The sequence below is a fragment of the Podarcis tiliguerta genome (assembly GCF_965153285.1).
Source record: "Podarcis tiliguerta genome assembly, chromosome: 14".
Taxonomy (NCBI): Eukaryota; Metazoa; Chordata; class Lepidosauria; order Squamata; family Lacertidae; genus Podarcis; species Podarcis tiliguerta.
Window position 1 is genome coordinate 33266995 of NC_139547.1, and position 19532 is coordinate 33286526.

At 42.1% G+C, this 19532-nt stretch overlaps 1 protein-coding gene across 37 annotated transcripts in view; it reads right to left on the reverse strand.

Annotated features, from left to right (window-relative positions):
• RBFOX1 (RNA binding fox-1 homolog 1) overlaps positions 1-19532 on the reverse strand; it is a 1465188-nt gene that overhangs the window by 333976 nt on the left and 1111680 nt on the right. Inside the window, exon 1 of one of the 37 annotated variants that reach the window (XM_083414147.1) lies at positions 12156-12885. The exons of 33 other annotated variants lie outside the window; for them this stretch is intronic. In XM_083414147.1, the coding sequence (XP_083270273.1) occupies positions 12156-12299 (144 nt within the window). In that variant the 5' untranslated portion in view covers positions 12300-12885. Of the gene's footprint in view, positions 1-12155; positions 12927-19532 lie in introns of those variants that run through there. 3 more of the 37 variants (XM_083414138.1, XM_083414156.1, XM_083414144.1) reach the window with 3 other exon arrangements.

Consider the following 19532-nt stretch of genomic DNA (forward strand, 5'->3'; position numbering starts at 1 on the left):
TAACAATAAAAAAATAAGCAAGTTAGCCAAAGGCCTAGACAAATATGCTTTTTTAAGTGGTGCTGAAAACCCATCAGGGTCACAGAGTCAAACCTGAGAAGTGCATTCCACAATCATGGTGCTCAAGAATGATCTCTCATGGGTGCAGTGAATGTAGCACAGTAAAGAGGGTGTCCTTTCCCTACCTTGTGAGAGCTGCACTGTTTGCCAATATTCCTTTGCTAGCAGTTCTCCATGAGCAGTCAGGATGGGAGCAACTAAGCCACAAGTTGTTTACATGTGAAAATGTGTCTAAGACAATCATTTCCTGACGCAAATGAAATTAAGTTCTCAAGGCAAGTAGAATTTCCTGCCTTTTCTCCAGCAAATGGTTGTGTATTGATATCCCAACTCTGAGACCACCTGTCTTCTCCATCCCCCTATCCCCACTTTGCTCCCTTTCTTTGGTGATGGGATCCAGTAGCAGTAGCAGCAGTGAACAGCACCACTTGGTGGAAAGTTGTCTCTGTGTGAGTATGAAACAGAGTAGCACTTAACAAAGGTTAAAGGGCAGGAAGGCAAAATAGCTTGGGTTGCTGTTGTGACAGTACTGCCTGCTAGGATTGTGTAAGCAACCAGTGGAACTTTGCCTGAGGTTGCTGACGTCTGGGTGTCTTAGATACCCATCTGGTATTTTGCGGTTCCTCTCACCTTATTGCCATGGCAACCTCAAAGTGTCAGTGGGGTGTATTAGTTTGAATGCTGGACTGGGAGGGGGGAGGGGAGAGACCAGGGTTCAAATTTCCACTCAGCCATAAAGCTTCCTGAGCCTCCCATCTCTGAGTCTAACCTACCTCACAGGGTTGTTGTGAGCATAAAACATGGGGGTGGGGACCACATACTTCTCAGAGGAAAGGTGGAATATAAATGTAACACATGACTAAATGAATAAAATAGGTAACTAAACGGCACTGAGAGTTTCAGTGACAACCTACATTGGACTTCCTGGCATGGGAACCAAAGAGCAGAAGGAGAGAGAAAGCTTTTGTGCCCTGCTTGGCGTGTGTGTGTGTGTGTGTGTGTGCAGACTTCATGAGGCAACAGTACTAGGCCAAAATGCACAGGCCACCAATGGAAAATTGAAACCTTTCCGGTGAGCCACTTTGCTCTTTAAGCAGTCATGTAGCATAATAATAAAGATTAGGAGAACAGGCCTTGTATGCGTGTGCAGGTCCCTGTGCATTACGGAATAATGACATTCTGAGCGGAAATAAATGAAGGCCCCTGCAGTGCTATTCCATCAGCTTTGAAAAGTAAATAACTTCACTTCTGACGAGAGAGAGAGAGAGTTTTTCTTCTTCCTTGCTCCTCCTGCTACAGAGATTAATTGAGCTACACAGCCAAAGACAGGATTAGCACATGAGTTAGAGGAAGAAGGAAAACTTCAGAATGTCACACTCACCACAAATATTTAAATCTACCTGTAAGTATAATAGCCACTTTCCAACATTCTCTTGGTTTACCCCAATGTAGTTGCTATAATCTCTCTCTCTCTCTCTCTCTCTCTCTCTCTCTGTGTGTGTGTGTGTGTGTGTATTAGGGAAGGATGGTAAAATGCAGTTCACCACACCTTTAAAGATGAATCTCCTTAATTTGCACTTCCTGAAACAATATAGTAACTGAAAACATGGCCATCCTTTGTCATTTGCATTTCCCTGAATTTTGTAGTGCAGTTTTCCAGTCATGTAATGTGTACAAAAATGCATATGGTAGGGTGAAAGTGCAAGGGGAAAGGCAACAACTAGTGGAAATAACATTATTAACATTATAATGCAGAAAATTGCCATGTGAAAATAAGTATATGGGGGGGGTGCATACAAAACTTTCAAGATTTTGCACTGAAATGCTGATGAATTTCTATGGGGACTTTCTAAAATATATATTTTTTAATCACATAATGATGTGGAAATGTGGAGAACTGAACGCAAGAAGCAGAAAAATAAGAAGGTGAGAGAAGCTGAACTTAACAGATCCACCGACTGTTTGTGTGGCTCAGTGTTTCTGCGCTGGGGGGAATCACGATTGCACTTGCTTGTTCAATAGCTCTGACTTTATATACAGTGTTTTTAGGATTGCAGATTAAAAGTTCTGATAGTGATGAAGCTTGAAGATGGGATTTCATGGATCACAGCACTGGCACTTAGCCAGCACTGGAATGATTTCAAAGCTTGGTATGGATGGGCATCTGCAAAGGGCCTCTACTGGGTGCACTATGAGTTCTAGGTTACAGCTTGGCATTGTCTGCAATGACTGGCAGCAACTCTTCAACTCTGCAGCCAAGTGACAAGAGCCCCCTGGACCTGTTGCAGGGAGGAGGACCTGTCATATGGGAGCAGATTTGTTTGTATCTAGTCCTCAGACCACCCTGATTTTAATTTATAAGTAGAAAAGAAAGCTGGTCCAACTAGCTCAGTATTATTTATGCTGAAGATGCTAGGGGTTGAACCTTGTACTCTCTGCATGTAAAACAGATGCTGTACCTCTGGGATATGGCCCTTCCTTATGGGGAAGAAATGGCAAGGACTTGTCAGATCAAGCGGGTGATTCAGGACACACTGGAAGATTCAGGTCTGATGAAGAAAGGCACTTTTTCACATAACATAGTTTAACTATGGAATTTGCTCAAACAAGAGGTAGTGATTGCCAGCAACATGAATGGTTTTAAAAGAAATTTATGAACTATAAGGCTATCAGTGGCTGCAAATCAAGATGACTATGTTTCCCCTTCACAATCTGAAGCAGTGCACCTCTAAATACTAGTTCCTGGGAATCACAAGTGAGGAGAGCACTGGGCACTCCGGTCCTGCTTATGGGCTTTCCAGAGGAATCTGGTCGACTGCTACAAAAACAGGTTAGCCTTTGGCTTGATTCAGCGGGGCTCTTCCTTTGGCCTTAACAATTCTGATTTGAATCTGGAGGAAAATCAATCACACAAATACCTGGAAGAAGCAATAGCCCACCAGCAGTAGGACACCTTTGTATGTCCACTAACACCATTATGACTCTGAACATATACACAAGTCTTTAGCTGTAGCACCTCTGGATGCTTTGGCTTCCTTCTGTTATCTGATTCAAAATGCAAATAGTGCCCCGAACAAGAAGGAACTCCAAATAGGCCTTTTCTTGCAATTCAGAAGCACTACTACCCTTTTTTTTTAACAATTTAGACACACTAATAGTTCATCATGCAATTTAAAATCACTCCCTCTTTCAGAATACTAGGCCACTAAGATGAAACAATCTACTCCTTCAGAGGGCTCCTTAAACAAAACAAAACAGAACGGAAAGGCGGCAGCTCATTCAGCATCCATGGCCACACAAAAGGGCAACATCTTTTCTACTGCCAGTAAGGCACATTATTCTGTAAATACCATTGAAGAACAGGCGCCTGCAGGAAACCAAAGAGGAGAATAAGAGGAGGAAGCCAAAACCCCAAGCTTTTAAGATGCTGAAGAGCTGAATTAAAGCAAGGGGGCAATTGCTAATTCTTTTTCATACACTAACCTGCCTCTCATTTCCCAAAGCATGTTGCAAACTTCTTTAACTGATATTATATTCTTAGCATTATTATTACCACCTGCTCTCCTCTCCTTTCCAATCCTGGCATTTAGAAGAAAGGAGACACTTCACTAAAATGTTTTCATGCTATTGTGGCTGAGAAGTGACCCTGTTTGACATCGCTGTAGTCAAAATGTCCTAGGTAGCTATTATTCAGAGTGAGAAACACACAGCGCTTGATCTCTTAAACAGCCACTTCACATTAGGCTGCTCATAGGAGAGTGAGAGGGTGGGGAAGGGAAGGGAGGGAGCTCAAATGGTTCAAGAATGAACTCCAGAAGACATTTAATAATATATAGTTAACACCCAACTTTATATTTTACTCCAGAGGAAGACCCGAAGGTTTATCTACAAATATAAAGCAACCTGGTTCCTGTTAATTAAAAGAAACAGGAGATCACTCATTAAGGGCTTGTCCACACTTCTGCTTGTCCCATGCCTAGAAGGGGCAGGTCTGAGCAGTTTTCCGCTTGACCCAGGCTTTTTACGTGTAAATCCCAACTGGTTTTCTCCATGAAGCTGTCCAACCCTCTTTTAAATTCACCCAAGTGGGTGGCCATCACTGCCTTCTCTAGGGGTGAGTTCCATAGTTGAACTGTGTGCTGTGTGAAAAAGTAACTTTTGAATAACATTGCATTATTTAGGGGCAGATAAAGAAGAGCAGGCATAAGGTCCAAACCCATGAACAAGGGAATAAAAACAAAAAAAAAAAGAGCCTTGCTCGGCATATCTAGTCCAGTATCCTTTTCTAAGAATGGACAGCCTGATGCCTAGGGGAAGCTGGAATGCAGGACCCATCAAAGAATATTAGAACTGTAGAGTTGGAAGGGACCCTAGTAGTCATTTGTTGCATGCAGCAACTTTTTGGTTCTGCTGTATTCTGTCCAAACACTATGTTATCTGTCTCACACTCCATTTGGGAGAAGTTACATAAATTTCAAGGGACGCGGGTGGCGTGGTGGGTTAAACCACAGAACCTAGGACTTGCCGATCAGAATCCCTGCGATGGGGTGAGCTCCCATTACTCAGTCCCTGCTCCTGCTAACCTAGCAGTTCGAGCGCACATCAAAGTGCAAGTAGATAAATAGGTACCGCTGCGGCGGGAAGGTAAACGGTGTTTCCGTGCGCTGCTCTGGTTCACCAGAAGCGGCTTAGTCATGCTGGCCACATGACCCGGAAGCTGTACGCCGGCTCCCTCGGCCAATAAAGCAAGATGAGCACTGCAACCCCAGAGTCGGTCACGACTGGACCTAATGGTCAGGGGTCCCTTTACCTTTACCTTTACCTAAATTTCACAATTTGGTTGGATTTCATGGAGGATAAGACTATTAATTGCTACTAGCCATAATGGTTTATGCTCTGCTTCCATGGTCAGAGGCAATAATGCTTCTGAATACCAGCTGCTGAAAATCATGGAAGGGGAGAGTGCTCTTCTGCCCGTGTCCTGCTTGCAGGCTTCCCATGGGCATGAGGTTGGTCAATGTGATAAGAGGGTGTTGGACAAGATGGACCACTGGCCTGATCCAGCAGGACTCTTCTTATGTCCTTACTGCTATAACTTGTTTGTCAGAATGACAGACTGAATTCAAATACTAATAAATCCACCCCCTTAAATTATTTATGCAACAGAATCAGCTTTCAACCTCTCTCTTCACCCACCATTGACAGAACCAATGCAGGGCTCCAGCTCAGTGGCTGCACATTTCATGTCAAAGGGCTTGGGTTCAAATCCCAGAATCCCTTAAGGCTTGGAAAGGCCCCTGCCAGAGGCCTTTGCAAGCTGCTGGTGGTCAAAGGAGAAATTATTGGGTGCAGGTACAAAGAACAATGGCTTAGCATAGTAAAAATCAGTTCCACATGTTGCAGGCTTATTGATTCCAAGAAAAAGGTGCTTGTGAAATATCAGTTCAGAGATGCACCCATGACACACATTTTGCCTGCAATCTACCAATTCCGGTCCCTGACATTTTACTTTTAAAATGTATTTGGGTAGCCTGCCATCTTGGAAACCCACTGTCAGGCAGAGTAGTGGACAAAACTGACTCAGTAAAGTCTGTTGTCCAAGTACTCACTGCCCATGGGTAACTTCAAGGTCCCTGCAGTCTCCCTCCTTAGGGCTCTTGTTCTTTTAACTGGATTTGGACTGGACAGATCTTCAAAGAGAGGACTGTCCCCCTGTAAAGCAGGACCCATGGCCACCATTTCATGCTGGTGTGGTGGCTCTGGCTATCATTGGCTCTCATCCCACCTACACTTGGGTCTGCCTGCCTCCCAACTCACCAGTCCCAATGAAGCATGTTGGAGAATTCTGACAGAAATGGGAGTGGAAATGACCAAAGGTTGCTCATTTGCATAGAATGGAAATGAATCCGACAAATGCAATTGGCATTCACTGTTGTTGCTTTCCCCCTCTGCAAATGATACATAATTGTTTATGGTTCTTCTCCCCCCCCTCAAATGCATTGTATTTCCTTTGCATTGAAATGAATGGCCTTTGCATCAAAATGAATAGGAGGGGGAAACCATAATTAAGTAAAGCTTTGCTACAGCAGACAGTGAGATGAATAATGCAGTTTTCCACAGAAGATAAACTGTAATGGAATGGAAACAGGGCTGCATGCAGAACAGAAAATGCTGTTTTCTTATATCTCTAGTTCTAATGGGCAGCAGTCACCACTGCTCAGTGTAAAACAGTTTCATAGGCTCAAACAAGACAGATTTCCCCCATTGGGATGTGCAACAATCTCCCCCACCTCTCCAACACACACACACACACACACACACACACACACACACACACACACATCATGCTTTTCTCAAGCTGATTATTTAAATATAGCCAGCCATGTATACTAAGCAACATAAACAAAAGAAGGGTATTTCCCCCAGATAACTAACAAGCTAACAGCTGGTCTAGATATCACTTGAATTGTGTGGTTTACAGCTGGGGAAGGGCTGTAGGTCAATGCTAGAGAACTTGCTTTGCATGTAGAAGGTTCTGGTTTCAATGCAAGCATCTCCTGGTAGGGCTGAGAGAGAGCCCTCTCTGAAATCCTAGACAGCTATTCCCAGTCAGTGTAGACCAGGAGCGGGGAATATTTGACCATTCAGATGTTGCTGAACTACAGCTCCCATCAGCCCTACCTAGCTTGGTCAGGGATGACAGGAGCTGTGGTTGTCTCCATCCAGAAACCCTGGAGAGCCACTGCTAGTCATGTAGACAATAGGAAGCAAGATGGGCCAAGGGTCTGACTGAGGAAGGTTCCTAAGATGAGCACTGCTGTTTTAGCAATGAGTAGAGCAGTCTTCCTCAGTCTGGTGCCCACTTAATGGCCTTTCTGGCTGGGGCTCATGGGAGTTGCAGTGAAAGAACAGTTGGAGACCACCAGGTTGGAGAAGGCTGCACTATGACATGAGAGGTCTGTATAACATTGTGCATTCAACAGCAGCAGCAACAACAACAACAACAACAACAACAAGCTAGCTAGCTGTCAGGGTTATTTCACTGAACTAGTTAAAAAAGAAACAAAGTTATCCAGGATGAAAACTGTTGTCTTGAGCCACTCTCTGCCCTGCAAACTACTTTCTAGTTAAAGACAAAGCAGGCTGATATTGAAGTTTCAGTTCAATTGCTTTCGATCGGCTGGTGTCCGGCATGAGAAATGGCTCCATTTAAGAGAAATTACCCTTTGTACAAATCACTTCACTATTTAAAACAAACCACATGTATCATCATTAAGTGAGAGAAAATTTACCAATCTTTTGGTATCGACAACACCATGGCTGTGTTGTGAGATAGCATTGCATATGGCATTGCAACAGTTGACTTTGCAACTCCATATGGGGGGGACTGTGGCCAAACAGCATAGTTTGTTGCATGGTATAGGAGGTTTTCCTGGCTGTGCTCAGATGAACCCCTCTCATGAGGGGTTTGGCTGCAAGACAGCTTTGTGGGGTGGGGGACACTCAGAATATCACAGTCTAAGCCCTAACTATATTATTTGGTTTAGTTTGTTTGCTTTCTGAAGTCAGATCAATACAGGATGTCAAAATCACCTCAAAGGATATCTAGGGCTGCTAAAATCTTTCTTCCAAACACCACTGGTCAAAGTAGTGTCTGATTTTAAGGCAGGGTGGGGAGGGGATCTGGGGGCCTCCAGATTCTGTTGTCCTCCAATTCCCACCAGCCCCTTCCAGAATGGCTAATAGTCAAGGATGATGGGAGTTGTAGTACAGGAGGCCATAAGCTCCACACTCCTGATTAGAACAAATTCTGTGGAGCTGGCATATTTGGATTTTATTCATGTGCTGCAGAGGTGAGAGGTGGTGGGATAAGGGATGCCTAGATACTTCTACGCTGAGTTTTACAAATGTTAGTTACCGTCTTCATAGGCCAAGATTGATCTCTAACCCATTTTCACAACACCTACTTTTACAGAACATGGGATATTCTCCAATCAGATCCTAAAGCTGAAGGCCAAAGCTGCAATCCTATGTGTGCTTATTCAGCAACAAGTCCCGTTTGAAATTAGCATTGAGTTGCTGGAAGGTAAACATTTGTAGGATCTGGCTGCAAATTTGGTACTAGGCTTGGTAAAATGGTTGACAAGACATCTAAAGGGTTTTGAACAGCTCCTCTTGATGGATGCCAGCACCAACTTTTGACTCCCCCCTTTCTGCCTTTTAATGAACACATGACTTGCTGTTCATCTATAATATAGACAAGGCATAAAGGCCAGGCTTCCAAATTTAACCATTTCATCAGTCAAGCTTCCCAGTGCATTTGTATAATAAACTGCCGTGTGCTATTTAAAGTTCTCTTTTGTACAAGGACACATTTGCATGCTTTGAAGGATTTCTTAGCAGCATTTGTAAAGCATAGCTTGTCATTAGTGTGGAAAAGGCTGCTTTGTTGACACCATTTAAAAGTATTTCAGTGAATGCAAAGAAAACTTATAAACCTCACAGGTTCAGTTCAATAAGTAATAAATTACAATGGTAAAGCGTAGCACACAGAGACATATTTTCCAAAATGAACTAAATAACCTATTACTCCACCTAGGAATGGAGGGGAAAATCAGTTCAGTCCACATTTAAAGGCAAACCTCCCTAGTTCGCTGTTTCTGAAACAATATGTGAACCGAAAAGCAGCCATCCTCCAAAATTCGCACTACTCTAGATTTTGCAGTGCAGTTATCCAGCCAAGTAATATGCACAAAAAATGCACGTACCGGGGTAAACTGTGTGTCAAAGAGCATATATAAATGAAAACAGCATGCAAAGATGTATTGTATTAGGCAAAAATGTATGCCAAAAAATCTGTATATTAAGAGAAATTTGCACTAAAATGTTGAAGAATTTTCATGAGGACTTTCATAATAATAATACTGTTAACCATTGTCATCAAATGTAGAGAACAAGGCTTTAGGTTACATCAAAAAAAGGCAAAACTGAGAGAAACAGAAACGGTTAGATTAACCCATCCCTACGACCCACCCTACAATTTTTGCATTTAAGGGGGGGTCCACACTAAAAACAGCTTCTTAATTGCTATAAAGTTGAAACCAAGACATTTGTGTTATATCTACTCAACAATTTTCTGCATTTTGTGTGTGTGTGTGTGTGTGTGTGTGTGTATAACATGGAAGCAGTTTGGGGCAACAAACGATTGTAGGGGGATAGGAAGTAATTGTGACTTGAGCATTAGTTAAAGTAGATCACCACACAAGTAAAAGAACAAGTTAAGAGGACAACAACCTATTCTCTGTATTTCAAGAGAAGAATGTTAGCGACATCTAGTTAGTGATGTTATGTTTACCACTCAGACTTAATGCATATCAATAAAAACTGGGGGGAGGGTGTAGTAGGACCCAAATTTTCTGCTGTGAATCTAGTTTGGCATTATGCATCCCCAAAGGACAGGGTTTTGTATTATGCAATTTATCCCCCCTCCCACCTAAAAAAGAAGGCTACCAAATCATAGATGTGACAGGTGTAAAATTCTAGATAACTTATCATTACCTGATAAACAAAATGACAGTTAAGACAACACTTCATTAAATGCAATAAAAATGTCTGTAGTATTGCAAAACAAACAAACAAATTATCTGAACAAAATCCTAGGTTTTTTTCTATGCAGCTTCTACAGATCAAATTGTACTCAAAGGGCGGGGTGACAGTAACAGACCTAGAAATGTATTTTTTATTAAATCTCCCCACCACATGTATCTTAAATGTAGAAATCCAATTCTACAAGGGGAACGAGAGGGAGACTAGAGAGTGTTAATAGCATGAACCTCTGCAGCGGAACAGGCATCCGCAGAAGGGTTCAGGAAAAACCTTCAAGATGCAACACTTTCCAAAGTGCATGATGGTGGCAACTCTCCTAATTTTGTCCAGGGCGGAGTGAGAGCCACCACTTTCAAGCATATCATTGTGGCAGCATCTATTTTCTTAAATCAGAAAGTATCTTCTATACAGAGGCTGAGATTGCACAATGCTATTGCAATTCTACATAGAGGAAAGAGATGATTCCTAGACCCCCACTTCTTCCCCCTCCCCTCATCCTCCAACCTCGCATTTATGTAATCTTTTATCAGTTCCTTGTGTGTCCAGATTGACCTCTAACCTTAAGTCACATAAGCCCTTTCAAAAGCTACTTCCTTAATGTTAAAATGGTTGCCTTGAAAAGTTCAAGAAACAACTGGAGAAAATAGAACTTGCTTCTGCTGGTATAGTACAGCTATGCAGAAAGACAATGATCTTTTAAGGGTGATTCCCCAGGCATCTAATTTTTAAAAGGCACACGGAAGTAGCATTGAGACTTTAACTTAAAAACAAAGGAAAGATTTGGTAGGCTTACTGCTAATTTAAATTGCATGCAGATAAAGCCCTCCCACGTAACAACTATATTTTAATCTGTACACATGAACCTTTTAATATATAATTTGTTTGTCAATCCCAGAGCCAATTCCCACCGAGTGTCTGGATACGGAAGAGAGCTTTGGTTTCTTTTAAAATGTGAGGCTTTCGAGCAACTGCCCACGTCTTAAAAGGCACCAATGCTTGGATTCTGAACAATTTCATTAAAATAAAATAAAATAAGAAGATAGATTGCAAGAAATCAAGAATATATTAGAACATTGCTCTGTTTTTTCCCTCTAAAGAGAGACAAGGAAAGAAAGTTCCGTATTGCTTTGCACACATCTGTATGTGACATCTAAACTGCCGTAGCAGCTGAGTGTTAATAGATAAATGCTCCTGTACCGTACGCTTCAGCTGAGTTATAGTAAATGCAGAAAGGGGGGGGAGGGGGGCAGATGACACTCTCAACAGAATAAATGCAATTACATTTGCATGACAATATATTTTAATCTTGCTCCTTTGCACCCAGTGCATATCCCCTCTGTAGTAGGAGGCTCAGTTTATTACCCACAAAACTGTACATTTATAATAAGAATTCTAAGCACAGACATGCCATTGTGAGATGCTGACACTTTGACGCTTGAACATTTGCCTGGGAGAAATATCCCCCCAATTGATTTCAATGGATTTACTTTTAAGTAAGTGGACCCGGACGTCTTGCTATGCAGCCCTAAATTATTTTCCCTTCTGAAATTTCATGGACAAAAGGCAACAAACGCCAAAACTTATTTGTAACACCAGTTGGGGGGAACCCCTAATATTAAGATGCTGAAAAATAATAATAATGGGGGAACCACTGATTTCTAAGGTGGAGGTAACTGCCTATGCCCTCCCCCCCTCCCCATAGTAAACCCTCAATACGATGCCCATTGATAAATATCAAGATGCAAATCACAGATTTCCAAATGACCCATCAACTGATGTGGCAAACTTCTACCATCTATACTGCTCTTTCCCCCTACTTCAAATCCATTTATCCTCCACTGGCATCTAATTCCAATGAAGGACTCACATGGCAAATTGTGAGTTTAAACCAAATTTGCACCAGGACTGTACTTTGAAAAACAAATTTGATTCCCAGGAGCAAAAACTGGGAGGGGGAGAAGAAGGATTTTAAATAATAATAATAATAATAAACATAATTTTGTGTGGCTAAAATCTGCCATCTATCTATCTATCTATCTATCTATCTATCTATCTATCTATCTATCATCTGTCATCTATCTAAACCTTGCATGCATATTGTTCCCAGAGCAAATACAAAACCAAAACCACAGAGGCGGGGGGGGGGGGGACCATCCTCAAAACTTCAGAATATTTGAGATCACATGCATTGAAGCTGTACCCTTAAAGAAAACGGAGGCGCAGAGGCGACTTTCCCATACGAATTAATTTCTTTTGCTTATTCGGATGCATTCGTACACAGGCAAACACACACAGGCACATGAAAGAGACAATTACACATTCCATTCAGGCAGAAAGCTGTTTCCACTTCATGGGCTACAGACAATACAGTGACAAGAAGAGGGAATGACCAAACCCGGGTGAGAGTGGTGGGGGGGGGGGGAGAGAGAGAGAAGCAAGGGTGGGGGAAAGAGAGTTGGAAGAGACAAAAAAAAGTTGCTGCGACTTACCTGCTGTAAATACATAAAAGTCAAGGCACAGGACAGCTGGGGACACATGCCGACGTTCGGCAGCGCAACGCAGGTCGTCCCCGTCAGAGGATGCTGCATGTTGCTGCTCTGAACCCGACGTAGGACAAGTGAAGGGGGTTGCATACACGCACGTTGCTGCTGCCTCTCCGGTGCAAGCTTGGTTATTTATTTCTCTCTCTCTTCTCTCCCCCCCACCCCAAACCTGCCACCCCCAACACCACAACTGCCAGCACTCTCTCTCTCTCTCTTTCTCTCAGATGTGTGGTTTGTTTTGCTTTTGTTTTTTCTCTCTCAAAAAGACACACAACCTCTCAAAAACATCCCTTCTCAGGGTGTTTCTTTTTTTCTCTCTCCCCCCCCCCCTCTTCTTTTTAACAACGCAACCTTGCCAGCCTCCTCACCTCCAGCTCCCAGTGTTAAAGCCCCACTACGTTCAATTGTCAAGGCAAGGCCATTTGGTACAATTTTCGTTTGGGAGGGTAATCCCACCCAACGCTGCCAAACAACACCCCCCCCCCAGCTCACTCGAACGAAACAAAAACAGAGAGGTGTGGGAAGGAGAGAAAAAAAAAGGGGTGGTGGTGAGATTTAATAAGCAAAGGAGAGAAGGCAGCCGGCAGCTTCTAAGCTGAGCTACTGAAACTCCCCCTCAGTGACAACCGCCGTTGGAAGGGTTTGTTCCACATTAAAAGCCTGGCTCCCTTGGAGAGAGAGAGAGAGAGAGAGAGAGAGAGAGAGAGAGAGAGAGAGACTCCTTCTGGTGTGGCTGATGCTACTCCGCTCCTCTCATTTGTCAAATGGGTCCTAACCAGGGCAGGGTCTCTGTACCACTCACCAAAAATTCAAATAACTGCATTTTAAAAATCCCTGGAGAGGATGCAGAAGGAGAAAGACAGGCATCATATACAGTCATGAGGTTTGGGCAATTAATGTCACTGCCCAGCTGGGACGAGAAAGGCTGTTATGATTCACCACAGACACCCCTCCTCTCCAGTGGTTTTTTTTTTTCTTTTTTCCCTTCCTCAGGCCCCACACCTGACAATCAGTTAGGGAATCCCCCATCGAAGAAATCAGGCAAACAGAGAGAAAACAAAGTCTCTCTCTCTGTGTGTCTGTGCGCGCATTTAGAAAAACATGCATTAAAAGTATAGAAGCACAAAAGAAAGTTAAAATACTCTAGAAGATACACATGGCTTTGATCTGTGCCTATCTCTCTGGCTATCCATTTCAAAACATGTACCATACACAGGGACACACAAACATACACCCCCATCACACACACAGATGGACTTTACATGCCTGACTTGAAAGGAAAGCTTGAACTCACATTTTATACTGAGTCCTATTGCACCAGAAGTACAATCTGATGTATGAAAGCCACAGGAGCGAGGGGGGAAGCATTTCTTATTCTTAATATTAATTCTAATTTTAAAACCGCTTGTTTAGATACCATGTAATGTTGAAAGTATATTTAAATTTCTAGAGCCCCCTTATAAAAATCACTCAGGGTGAGGTGAAATGAATATACGTATACCATATATCTAGGAAATAATATGTGTGCGCACACACATCTCCCAAATCTTTTTATTTTTATTTTCCATAATATACTTCGCACCTATCTCCCCTTCTGCATTTCACAGAAGCTTGTAAAATCATTAACTGCTGTGAAAAATTAGATTAGGAACCACAGCAGAATCTTGTGGAATAAAGATCACGGTGTGGCACAATCCTTTCCCTCCCTTTCTCTCCTGTCCTGGGAAGAAAACATCTCTCTCTCTGTTTGTGTGTGTATAGATACAGATACAGATACAGATACAGATACAGATACAGATACAGATACAGATACAGATATATAATTTCATTTAAGATTATAAAACGTGTCAGAAGGACAATCTATTACAAGAGGCTATTCTGTCAGGTTACATGAACAAACACCATTAGTCACTAGGGGGAATGTAATGTTTACTTTTTTACTTAAGAGAGAGTAATGTCCCTCATTGGAATTAGTATTCAACTGTCGCAAACTGTCTCTCCCCCCCCCCCTTTTATTTTATGGAGTAATAATTATTCATTAGTAGATCTAGTTAGTCTTCATGTAATAAAATCGGATGTGATCTGCAAATTAAATCATTTATGCTCAAAACTTGTCCTTGAGGTCAAATTTCTTTCCCCACCTCCCTTCCACATGTTACTAATATGTAACAAAAGATACTGGTGTTATTCAAAATGGAATTTGACAAATGCATTGAATTATTAATTCTTCCATAAAAAGGCTGAATCTCAGCAAATTACTCTTCAGGATTCTCCTCCATTTCCCTTCCCTCTCAAGGTTCCTTTCGAGAAGCAGAACTTTTCAAACATTCAGAGGGAACCCAACTTAAAAAACACAATAATAAGAATAAGAGAAGAGAGGGGGGAAGGCAAATTAGGCTACAATCTGTACCAAGTGAGGGAACATTTAGAGTTAGTGGGAAATATAATAATTTTACACCAAAATATATTCTGTGCCGTTTCTTGTTGTTTTTATGTGGGTGTATTTTTTAAAAAAAATGGTGTTGGGAAGGTTGCAACTAAATTGATAGCACATATTTCCCTTTAAATAAAGATTCATTTCTTTCCCAAGCTACTATTGAACTAAAATGCAAACAGATCACTAGAGAATTCCTGTGATTCAGGCAAACAGCTCTCAACTCGGAAGGTAATTAGCTGTTGCATTGTGAGACGTGCACACATTTGAAAAAGCTCCTTTAAGAGACAGAGAGAGAAAGAGAGAGAGAGAGAGAGAGAGAGAGAGAGAGAGAAATCTATAGCAATCTTACTGCAAGAACCCCACCCACAGGACTGAGACAAGGCCGGGTGTTACAACCAAAAATACACCTCTTCCCAAAGCAAGACGCCCCTCTAACAAACCTGCGCCACCCAACACACACACCTATTAAATGGCTAAAAATAAGGAAAATGCTTGGACTTACAAAACAGGGCTTGCTTTCATGCGCAGGGAAAGTCCATGTATCATGAGCTTGAGGTTCTCGGATAGCACTCCTACACTGAAGAGCACAAATTAATTTATAACACAAAAAGGGGGAATAAAAAAGGGGGGAATAAAAGCCTACACACACACAAGAAAGGAAGGAAGGAGGGTAAAAATAAAAGCTAACATAAAAATGAAGTCCCTTATAGCCACTTTCTCATATCCTCCCCCTTCTTCATTCTATCCCTTTGCCTTAAGCAGTCCCTTGTTCTGACAGGAATATCTCATGCTCCTCTCCCCTCTTTTTCCAGAACACTAAACATGTTATTCAGCAAATGCCCTGAGCCGATAGAAAGAAAGAGATTTCTTTCTTTCTTTCTTTCTTTCTTTCTTTCTTTCTTTCTCTTTATTCTTCAGCCGACTCACAGAAACACCCTGATAAATAAAACATGGCCCTCTAATAAGACCCTATCATAATGGGCAATGAAAAACAAATACGTTGCATAAGAGATGAACAAACCTATTTTCTCTATATATTATGGGTGGTTTCATTTCATTGTTTTAGTTTTGTAGTCAAACGGCACTAAACGCTTTGTGTCTGGACGGTTTGGAACTGTCCATGGTTCTTCAGCTCTCAAAGCAATGCTTTAAGCAAGCAAGCAAAATGTGTGCTATAAATGAAGCACTTCAGGCTCCCCCCAGCAACCAAGCTGCTTTCAAGAAGAAGAAGTGGCAGTAAGGTGTGTCTTCATATGTATTTACATGATCAGTAACACATTTATTAGTCGGTGATATTTATAAACCAACTTTCCAGGCTGGAAAGAGATTCTAGGCCACCACTTGAGCAGTGGCTTCACTTCTCATTATCCCCCTTCCAACAAATAACATATTCAGTATTGCTCAGAATATCAGAAGTACATCTCACCACAGTGAGTTTAAGAGGTCATAAAAGTAAGGTAAAGAGACCCCCTTTAGGTCCAGTCGTGACCGACTCTGGGGTTGCGGCGCTCATCTCGCTTTATTGGCTGAGGGAGCCAGCGTACAACTTCTGGGTCATGTGGCCAGCATGACTAAGCCGCTTCTGGTGAACCAGAGCAGTGCACGGAAACACCGTTTACCTTCCCGCCGGAGCGGTACCTATTTATCTACTTGCACTTTGATGGGCTTTCAAACTGCTAGGTTGGCAGGAGCGGGGACTGAGCAACGGGAACTCACCCCGTCACGGGGATTCAAACCACCGACCTTCTGATCGGCAAGTCCTAGGCTCTGTGGTTTAACCCACACCGCCACCTAGAATTCCAGTCACAGTAAACCAAAGCATGTGATCTAGGTGGGTTGTAGCTCAGTGGTAGAACATCTGATTTGCATTCAAAAGGTCCCAGTTTTAATCCCGGGCATCTCCACATATGGCTGGGAATGCCCCCTCTCTGAAACCATGGAGAACCACCACTAAACCATTATACTGAGATGCACCAAAGTTTTGACTATGAGGCAGTTTCCTGTGTCCCTAAGCACAGAACGTTTTCTGTGGATACACATATTACCTATTTATGTAGCCGATGCCACAATTTCTCGGCCTTTTAGCTAAGATCAGGGGGTAGGATGTGGGATGCGACACCCATCCTCCCTTGGAAGAAGAGGGAAGGTGGTTTATTTCTTTATTTCATAAAATTTATACACTGCTTGATTGTAAAAACAACAACCCTCAAAACAGTTTATGAAAGATAAAGCTGTGAGATCAAGAAAACAATCACAACCCTACTTTAAAACACCACAAAGATAAAACACTAAAACAGATTAAAATCACCTCAAGTTGCTAAGTATCTGGGTAGGCTTCTTTAAGCATGAATGTTTTTAGCAGGCACTGAAAAGATTAAAGTGAAGGCGCCTGCTTGATCTCATTAGGAAGATTTCTCCCAAAGAGGAAATCATTATTTGGCATCCACCCTTCAAACCTTTGCAGTTCCCCATTCGTCCTGATATGAGAAAAAGCTTAATAGGGGAGATTTAACTGAAGCAATCACACCTTGGAAGGCTGCAGAGTGTAGACCTTGGCACCCCATGCTTCTGATATGGTAAGCATTGATTTGAAAGATTAAGAACAAGCATGGGCACCTAGGAAGGCTGCATAATGTAGCATACAGGTGAGATGATTTGTAGAACGAAGGAAAAGGCAATCACAGAACCTCTTGGCCAAGCCACATATAAACTAAACACAATTAATAACCTGTGTCCTATCCATAATGCTGTCAGATTTTTCTCTCCTCTCTGGTAATTACTGAATGGAATTTATTTTCTCATTAATTGAGAATGGTTTTAAAAAAATGCAGGAGAATCTTTCAGCACAACACACTAGATGTTATCGCTTGGGAAGGGGGTGTCAGGGGACACAGAGCTGCTTTTGGCAGTAGCCACATAACGCTTTTAATGTTTCATTTCAGCCTCTATGTGATTTCTATTGGCCTCCCATCCAGAACATGCTGAGGTCTATTTGACAGCATCAGATGCTCTCAGAATATCCAATAAGCTCTCATAACTGATTGATGAAATTATGGTTCAACATCTGCATAGGTAGGCAGAGAAGTAATTTAAAGCATGGGTGCCCGACTTCAGGATGAGTTCACACACAACTGAGAGGAAGAACTATAGCTCCATGTACAGGGCGAGTCTTTTAAAAGAGGCCCCGTGGAACATGTGTACTCTGTATCCACGGGGCCTCTTTCAAAGGACTCACCCTGTACATGTATTGTATGCAAAAGGTCACATGTTCAATTTCTAACATCTCCAGGTAGTACCAGGAAATAATCCTGCCTGATACCCTGTAAAGACACACTGGCAACTAGTATAGACAATACTTTAGTAGAGGGTCCAATCCTATATTAGCACAAGAGCACAAGAACATGAGAAGAGCCTTGTTGGAGCATCCTGTTCTCACAGGAGCCAACCAGATGTCTATAGGAAATCTGCAAGCAGGACCTGCTCACAAGAGCACACCCACCCACTGCTGTGGCTTTCAGTAACTGATATTCAGAAGCATTATGACCTCTGACAGTGGAGGCAGAACATAGCCATAATCAATAGCCTTATCAATACTCTGGTTTGCCAGAAGTGGCTTAGTCATGCTGATCACATGACCCAGAAGCTGTCTGCAGGCAAACGCCGGCTCCCTCGGCCAATAAAGCAAGATGAGTACCGCAACCCCAGAGTCGGTCACGACTGGACCTAATGGTCAGGGGTCCCTTTACCTAATCTGGTTATCTATTAGATCAAACTAAAGGGGTATGTGTTAAGAGTGTCTTCACTACATTTCCACAGCGGATTATTAGTCCTAGGAAGCAGGTGGTGGGAAAGATTCTCTTTCTCATTTGGCAGGAAAATAGGCTTATCAAGTTGATTGATTAAAATGTGGATGAATTATTCGCTACTGGATGAGGTCTGCATGATAAAAGCAAGCTTAATCCAGAGGTAACAAAGGTGTTGCCCTCCAGTTGACACCTGCTGCAATGTATTGGTCTAATTCAAGGAAAGGCAACATGGTGCTTTTCAGATGCTGATGGACTACTACTACCATCATTTATGACTATTGGCTGTGTTTAATGGGAACTGAAGACCAACAATATCTGCGAGGCCACAGGTTCCTCATCTCTGGTCTAATCCAAAGGCACAATCCTGCACATTTTAAGTTTCATAATCATTTCATAGATAGATAGATGATAGATGATAGATAGATGATATAGATAGATGATAGATGATAGACAGATGATATAGATAGATGATAGATGATAGACAGACAGACATATCTATCTATATTTATCTATCAATCTATCATCTATCTATATCATCTATTATGATGTCCCTTTATCTTTTATAATGGATAAAAGCAGATCCCATCAACCTCAGTCAGTGGGTGTTGTAGTCAGGGGAAACCTGAGTTGAGAAGTCCATCATCAACCAGTCATCCCACACTTCTTATTCATCATTAATTGATCAAATCAAGCTTGCAATAATATTTTGTTTTGTTTTTATTGTTGTTTAGCAGGAACAATGTGGTTGGAGGAAGACCCACATTATTCACCCTGTCATCCCACAGGCTGTGCAGTCACACCATCCCTATTATCATCACCACAACAGAGATTGGCAGGGGGGCTGAGATGATGCAAAATATATCCAGCCTGAGTCCAATGGATAATTCAATTGTCCAGCAGAATTGGTAACGGGGAGAGATATACCAGACACACAAACAAAAATTCTTCTTAAATGGCCAAAGGAGAACAAAGGGAACAGTAAATCTTGGGTTGCTGTTTTTCTTTTGATTATATATTTTGTGGTTTTATATTTTAATTTTGTTCTGTGAGCCACCCTGAGACCTCTGGGTATAAGGCAGT